The 8,397-nt window shown below is 42.2% G+C and overlaps 1 protein-coding gene across 1 annotated transcript; it reads right to left on the bottom strand.

Moving 5' to 3' along the window:
• Positions 1–754: 754 nt before the first annotated feature.
• Positions 755–7,830, bottom strand: hnrnpa0a (heterogeneous nuclear ribonucleoprotein A0a). The gene is made up of 2 exons (XM_030765590.1): positions 6,865–7,830; positions 755–2,822 (listed from the first exon to the last, which is right to left on the bottom strand). Exons 1-2 carry the CDS (start codon positions 7,786–7,788, stop codon positions 1,878–1,880), a joined length of 1,869 nt encoding a protein of 622 aa, XP_030621450.1. The 5' UTR covers positions 7,789–7,830; the 3' UTR covers positions 755–1,877.
• Between the last annotated feature and the right edge of the window lie 567 nt (positions 7,831–8,397).

Genomic DNA, 8,397 nt, shown 5'->3' with positions numbered 1-8,397 from the left:
CAATATCACCACATCTTGATTTAAGCGACATTAACTAAAGAAGAATTTTAGACATTCAAGCTACAGATAAGCTTATTCTAATTTTTTTAAAAAAAAGCTACTGTTTATTTACATGTCTTTGACGTCTCACAAATGTTAAATTTACGACTGTTACTGGAGTTTCAAGTTGCATGCACGCTTTCCTCCGACTCAGGTTAGATGATCAATCGCTCCAGGTGGAACTGCGTTGAATTAGAGATGCACTCAATGTAATGTCTTGTGTGTAAAGTATTTCTACAAACCTGGTGCGAATATCCTATGGATTTTCAGCTGTGTTTCTACAGCTCTGGAGTAGCCCTGGAGAATCCATGACGTAGTAGAGGGCACAGCTAAGGTATAGATCCATCTTATTTGTCCACTAAAGGTATTAGAAGAGAGCGCTACAAATACTTTTTTTAAAGGAAAAACATCAGGTCTTTGAATTGTGTTTGGGAAAATATAACCTCCTTACACGATGTAAATATCTGGCGAATAAAAGTTGCAAAGCCAAAATGGAAACCATCCTGGTGATAAATTAGACCTGGCAGAAAAAACTGCCAAGTTCGTCAAGTTTAGTTCCATTTTTAGATATGTTTTGACAACTTTTAAGCCTAATGCTGGGTTTGCTATTTGGACAGCAAATTAATCTTTAGTTCCATAAACAGTTCTAGGCTTACACCTCTTTATTTCTTCAAATCACCCAGTAAGGCTCCACTTGTCGAATACACGACTATGCTGTAAAAAGGTTTATTCATGGAAATACATACAATTTACCGGTATCTGAAACAATATTTAATAGATTAATCTGTGTACCAAGATTACAATAAAACAAATGCATATGGTAACTTTTCTTAATGATTCGGAAACGCTCTTTTGTATCACTGTTACTGGAAATAGTAAAAACTGGAAAAAAGTTCGCATCTTCAGAAATCTCGAGCTCAGGACAAATGCACTGTAACAACTAATGCTAACAGTTGGTTCATACAAACGATAACTATTCAACTATTAAACATAACACTATTTGGAAGTCACATGTATAGCACTACAACGGATGTTGAATACCTTCAGCAACAACGGTAGTGAACCTAAAATGGTTCAAAACAAACGTGACCTAGTCCTTATACATGCTGCGTATGATGTCATTTTCGTTGAGTCAGAACAGAGCTCTGTGTAGGGATTCCATCTAATACTTAAGTCATTGTGTTGGGGCAAAAATACACCACTTCTGAAATGCTCCATTTGCCGACTTGCCTCGTTAGATGCAGAACAAAGGACTAAATCATGTTCACGATAATTAACTGTATGGCTAATTCTAGTCAAACATGGGATCCCAGAATCAACAATTAATAAACTGAAACACATATTTAAAAGAAAATGGCAATAGTTACAATACATACGCTAATGCAAAAATAACATGCCTCGACTAACAAGCAAGAGTTCTAATCTTAAAATTATTTTCAATGGACATAATACGCTTGAGGAAAAAACAAAACAAAACAAAAAAGCACTAACAACTGTATGTCTGTCCCCACCCATAGAAATTCACACAAAGTACCCTAATCATCCAGGAGAATAGTCCTATAACGTGTAGGAAATTCCATCTAGTTAAGTTGGGAGGTACTGCTATATGACGGTGATCGCTGGTTTAGCATTCTTGGTGGTAAGGAACACCCTACCTACATCAGGACCAGCTGGATTAGTTGATTCTTGTAAGAACTGTAACGGGCTTGGTTCAGTGTTCCAGTCATGTCCGTGCCGTAATAGGACGGCCCGGGTCTACTACGATTGGCACCTCTATGAGGTCATTTGCATTTGGCTAGGGGATGGAGCTGTTCTTTGTGTGAGACTTAAACTGGCACTTAATATGAGCCTCCATAACCCCCCCTGCCGTAACCACCACCACCGCGGGAGTAAGGAGCGTTGCTTCTGCCAGAGTAATTACCTTTCATTGGCCCATAGCCAGAGGGCTGCTGGCCATAGCCGCTTCCAAAGTCATTGTAGCCGTTACCGCCGCCGTAGCCTCCCATTTGGTCTCCGTAGCCTCCCCCATACCCGCCGCCATAGCCACCTCCATAGCCACCACCGTATCCGCCATCATTGCCTCCATAACCAGCACCGTAGTTTCCACCATAGCCACCACCCCTCCCGCCGCCATACCCGTTCTGGGCTCTTCCCATTCCACGGCCACCTCTTCCCCGTCCGCCACGACCACCAGCGGCTTGCATCTCTTGTTTAGTGAGAGCTTTTTTCACCTCCACCTTGTGCCCGTTAATGGTGTGGAACTTCAATACAACCGCTTTATCTGCAGAGTCGTTATCCTCGAAGTACACGAAACCGAATCCACGCTTCTTGCCGGTCTCTTTATCGGTGATGACTTCAGCCTTTTCTATTGCACCAAACTGCGAAAAACACTCGCGGAGATGCTCTTCCTCGATATCATCTTTAAGACCACCTACGAATATTTTCTTTACTTTGGCGAGTGCCTCGGGTTTCCCTGCGTCTTCCCGTGCTACCGCTCTTTTCAATTCAACGTTGTTTCCATCCAGGACATGAGGCCTTGCAGCCATAGCCGCGTCGGCCTCCTCCGGCGTGGAGTAGGTCACAAAGCCGAAACACCGGGAGCGTTTTAAAGTTTGATTCTGAACTACTACACAATCTGTCAACTCGCCATATTGTTCGAAATGTTTTCGGAGTCCCTCGTCTGTGGTCTGGACGTTGAGCCCACCGACGAAGAGCTTGCAGAGCTGATTTTCCATTTTAAGCGTTCTCTGAACAATGAGGTTACCTCTATCTAGTACGGGATTTCACCTTACGTAAAATGGCGGCTTTTTCTACTCTAAAATCTACACTAAGAAATGGCGGCGAGGAGGCGGTAACATTTAGAGTGGGTGGCACCAAATCGCAAACCTCCAAGCACCAATCGCTACTGATGGTGGCGCATTTTTCTCTTCAATTCGTTTCCCACAGAAGTTATTTCTATAACCACCATGCACCGCAGAGTAAAATCTTATTACATCATGAGGTAACCAGCTATAAACGGAATTGTTCCATAAACGCTGTAGAGATTGCTTGTTGTGAAGTGCACTTATTTGTTAATAAAATATTTATCCATGAAAATAAAAAGGTTTGCACAGACGTTTATTTTATTTTAAGCAGGTCAAGAGTATAGCATGGTGACAACATGAAACATTAACAGGACACTTTCCACATTCTTATGGGGGGGGGGGGGGTTTCATGGTCTGATTATGACACAATGTGGTCATAGATGCAAAGTCGGGCGTATGATAATATAATAACATATGATTATTTAATAAATATAATAAATATGATCAAGCTAACAACAATCCTTGGCGGCAGCAGGAAACAGTGAATGCAAAGAGGGTTTAGATCGAAAATAGACGATGCTTTGCGGAGGTGGGTCTAGAGAGAGTAACTAAGCAGAGCTGAACACATCCATGGGTACCAACCAACGGCCCAATATGTTTGAAAAATGTAACTCTATCAGCATGAACGAATGTGTAAAATGCGATAACGTCACTATTGTTCTGGTTTTATTCTGGTAAGGGTCTTAGAGGAGGAGAGGTTCAGAAGATTCTTGCACGCAAATATAGAATACGTGCACGAGAGCAAATTCCGCCCTGGTATGACTTAAAGCTATGCAAAACACCTTTGGTTTCATACCTGACGCCGTTGTATGCATAAAAAAACCCTGACTGCATTCGTGCGCCTCTATGTAACTCATCTTTACAAAATAAATTTGAGGACGTTTCGCAATACAAATACTGGCCACTGTATTCGTATTCCTGTGTATGCCTGGCATACGCACCACAGCCTCCATGAAGATACGACTTGTTCCTGTAGAATTTCTTGCTACTCCTGTATAATTTATTGCACCGTAGCCCGAGGAGCTGCCTGTCTATCATTAGCTACCCAAATACCATAATAACTACCTCTTCCGAAGTCATTTAGAGACACTTCCATCTCTTGTTTGGATAATTTTTTTAACCCCCCCACTTTGTGTCGATTGATGGCATGGTGTTTGAGCACAGCTGAGCTTCTGATTTACCGAAACAGTTTGGTGCCACTGCTAAATCCACGTGGTTGAAACCCAAAACATGTAACCTAGCCACTATTGCAACATAAACCATGTGCTGGGGTAGGTTACGAGACCGCTGTAGTGGCTGATTCACTACCTTCACACAGTCGGTGTGTCAAAATACGCACTTGTCAAAATACTTTGGATGATTAAACTATTAGCTTAGAACACTCATTACTCCTCTCAGTGAGTACCAGATTCTGTTTGAAAGATTCAAGCGCGCCTCATTCCTGGGCAAGTGCGCCACCGACGTTGGTTGGTTAAAACGAAGCCCTATGAAAGGGCTCCCCTCGAATTTCTTCCATCCACATTGTGTGAACCAAAAAACAGCCTTTTTCAACTGTCAGAAAAAAATATTGATCCCCAACCTAAGTTTAGTATAGTGAACGAATTACAAAAAAAAGTAGGCCAAAACCTACCTCATCTTTATCTATGCAGTTGCATGCATGCATTATGTACGCATGCTCAACTTTATTTGAAGTCTTTAAAAACAACCACGTGCTCAATACAGTGTGTGTAAAAAAAAAACCCAAAAAGGTATCCCACCAACTAACACAAACTAGCTTACTAAAGGCATTAAAGGGAGTATTGCTGCCAACTTTCTGCAAGCAAATCATACAGTAAAACTAATCAGGGAGGAATCAAGTGTTGCTTGCCATGTTCATAGGGTCAATTTGGTGTGATTAACCTACACTTGGCACTGCTTTAATATCTACAACATTCCTTGTTTAGTTATACGTTGCTTTGAAATTGATCACACACTCAGTTTTACAAAAAAAATCATTTTATTTAATTTTGTTTTAACAAAACCAAGCTGGTAACAGAACCCAGTACTGCTTTCCCAGCTGATGCTGCACCTCCATTCCAATAAGCGGATTCTGCCTGGTGTTCTTCCTGTAAGAGATTATAACATTACATGTCATTATCATTTATACAATTCCACAAAGCTCTCATAGTTACACTGTACAATTTTTCCTATAATGAAATTCAATGAGTTGTTCCTAACCCTAAACACTGCATCGGCTCCCTCCAGTTTCCCTCCAAGGTCAGTTAAAGACATCCACAATACTGACCCATGACCCTGCGACCCATCCACTCGTCCTGCAGAGCTCCAAATGTCCCAGGCCACAGTTGTGGGCACCCATGGCTTCCTGGGAAAGTAAAGGGAGGAAAACCACATCAGTAAGTGAAATCACTCGGAGCCAGTTTAGGCAGCGTCCCTACATATGACTACAAAAACTCTAAAGCTTTGTATTTTAAGAACACAAAAAGTACAAAGACAAACCCTTTTAGAAGTCAAGAGTCCTGATGTGAACCTTAACTTGAGTAAGTTTGATGTCGCAAGTTCCACCAAAACGCACCAAGTGAATAGATAAATCATTAGATACTTTAGCTATAACTTGCCATTTTGTCAAACCATGAATTGAGTATAATCACATTAAACTTTTATGATCAAAGTAGTTATGGTGGCAATAACAGTACTTAACCAACACGAAGTGAAGACAGGTTGATTACATACCTAGTTTGCAGGATGATATCCTAATGAGATATTTCAGTCCTATCACAATCGAACCCAGGTACTCAACAGGTTCCCTGTACAAACAAACTGCTACAGCTATTTGATGTACCGGATAACTGTAAGAACACCTAAATATAGGAATCAAAAATAAATATGAGCCCTCGGTTGTCCTGTTAAAACACAAATAGCTCCGTTGGGGACAATAAATACCTGTTACACGTTCACCCCACCCCCTGGGTGCCACCAAAATGTTAAGGTGAATGAAGCGTCCAGTCCAACACAAGGATAAGATCAAGGCTATACACTATATTCAATAAGTGTTAAGTGATAGTGTGTGCTGATGAAAAAAACCTTGGTAATGTGCATCTATAACTGCAGGACGGCAACAATTCAGTCAAACAGTCCAACATCCTCTGAGCCAAAACGCCTTGAATGAGTAAAATTAGCTGTCGTAAACTTTTATTTAAAAAGTAACATACATTTGCATATCAATGTTTAACAATATTTGTTTGATCTACAGACAGGATATACAATGCACAATGGAGAACGCTATTAATTTCTGCGTACAAAGCTAATAACTGAACGCCATGAGTGTTGGATAAACTAACGAGTGGTTCCGCGTTGGATCACAAAATAAAATGGCAGGAGTGAAATGTAATCTATTCCACCGCATACATTTAAATTTGTGTGGTGGATCTTACAGATTGGAACACGTGAGCGACAGAAATTCAGAACTTCGCTATACATGCGTGAATCCCTCCCCCATTACATTGATAGGCAATAGTTCTAGAAGGAAAGCCTGAAAAACAGCTTGATTTTCTTAAAATGCAATATTGACATTTGCCAGTGTTTAAACAAAATATTCTATTTTAAAAACGAATGGATAGCGAACAATTAAACAACTTGCACGAAAAGTCCGCATTTAAAATAAAATTAAATGAAAAGAAATGGAAAAGAAAGAAAGAAACAGGCCAAAACAGCTACATGCCCTCAACTTGGGAGCATAAGCGATCACTTGGTATTGAACATGTCCTACAACAAAAGCTGGTCGAGCAAGTCAGGTTTCTGGGAAGGAATCTTCCTACCTGTTACGAATTGAGGTCTTTAAGGTAAGGTTTCACAGTGTCCGCCATTCTGCTGGGTGTCGTTTAGCAGAGGCCAGATGAAGGAACCATTCAGCCCAATGTGAGGGTGTATAGGGCAGTTTCCCCGAGTCTCAAAATTGGCCCTAATACGCGCCGCCGTAGCCTCCTCTGCCACCGTAGCCACCGCCGCCACCTCGTGAGTAGGGGGCACTGCTCCGGCCAGAGTAGGTATTTCCACCTTTCATGGGCCCATAGCCCGACGACTGCTGACCGTATCCACTGCCAAAGTCACTGTAACCATTGCCACCACCGTAGCCTCCCATCTGGTCACCGTAGCCGCCACCATAGCCGCCTCCATAGCCTCCCCCGTAGCCGCCACCTCCATACCCGCCGCCATACCCGCCGTCGTTACTTCCGTAGCCTCCGCCGTAGCCACCCCCATAGTTGTAACCACCTCTTCCACCGCCGAAGCCATTTTGATTCCTTCCCATTCCTCTTCCACCTCTCCCTCTGCCTCCCCGACCTCCACCGGCTGCCTGGATCTCCTGTCTAGTTAGCGCTTTCTTTACCTCCACTTTGTGCCCGTTAATTGTGTGGAACTTCAACACAACGGCCTTGTCGGCCGAGTCGTTATCTTCAAAGTGAACAAAGCCAAATCCGCGCTTCTTGCCGGTGTCTTTGTCAGTGATGACTTCAGCCTTTTCAACTGTACCAAACTGTGTAAAAAAGTCGGTGAGCTCTTTCTCACCGATGTCTTCTTTCAGTCCACCGACGAATATCTTCTTCACTTTGGCAAGAGCCTCAGGCTTGCCCGCGTCTTCCCGAGCCACAGCTCTCTTCAACTCCACGTTTTTACCATCCACAACATGTGGCCTAGCGGCCATTGCTGCATCTGCCTCTTCGGGTGTGGAGTACGTAACGAAGCCGAAACAACGGGAGCGCTGCAACTGCTCATTCTGAACGACAACGCAGTCAGTTAGGGTGCCGTATTGTTCAAAATGCGCTCGAAGTCCATCATTTGTGGTCTGGACGTTTAAGCCACCGACAAAAAGTTTGCAAAGCTGATCCATTTTTTTTTGCAACAGCCGGTCTCTCTCGCAACACCTTCGCTGTCCTTTCCTCAACTCAACAGTTGAAACGTAACCTCCTTTAAATTGTTGGCGTAATGGCGTCAGAAACGTACTGACGTTCAAAAAAAAGACCCCTCCTCCGAGAAATAAGAAGGCTGCAGCGTGATTCACAGAGAAATTGGTGCCACTTTAAAATAAAACAAATAAATACATAGCACCAATTAAACAAGAGTCATAAATCCCCATATATTGTTGTTGAATTAATATTATACGTCACTTGATTCTGAAGTTTTTGCATATACAACCCTTCAGACAATTGCGTGGAACATTTACAAAAATGTAATAATACCCTCTAGTACTGCCACGGAGAATACAGCAATGCTTCACAATGATTTTGTTGAACTTTTTAAGCTTTTAGTGTATAAAGGTTCAACTACTCAGTATTACAAAAATGTTTTGACGAATTCCTGGCAGTACATTCTGTCAGTTTTGTGCCACTGGGTCCTGAAATTTACATAACCATCATATATGAGATGAAGCAAAGACTTTGTTTAGTTGGCCATAACACAGAACGCATTTCGATTATTTGGAACACATAATTTGGGCCAA

The sequence above is a fragment of the Chanos chanos genome, chromosome 2 (assembly GCF_902362185.1).
Source record: "Chanos chanos chromosome 2, fChaCha1.1, whole genome shotgun sequence".
Lineage (NCBI taxonomy): Eukaryota > Metazoa > Chordata > Actinopteri > Gonorynchiformes > Chanidae > Chanos > Chanos chanos.
This window is presented reverse-complemented; position numbering and strand designations above follow the sequence as displayed.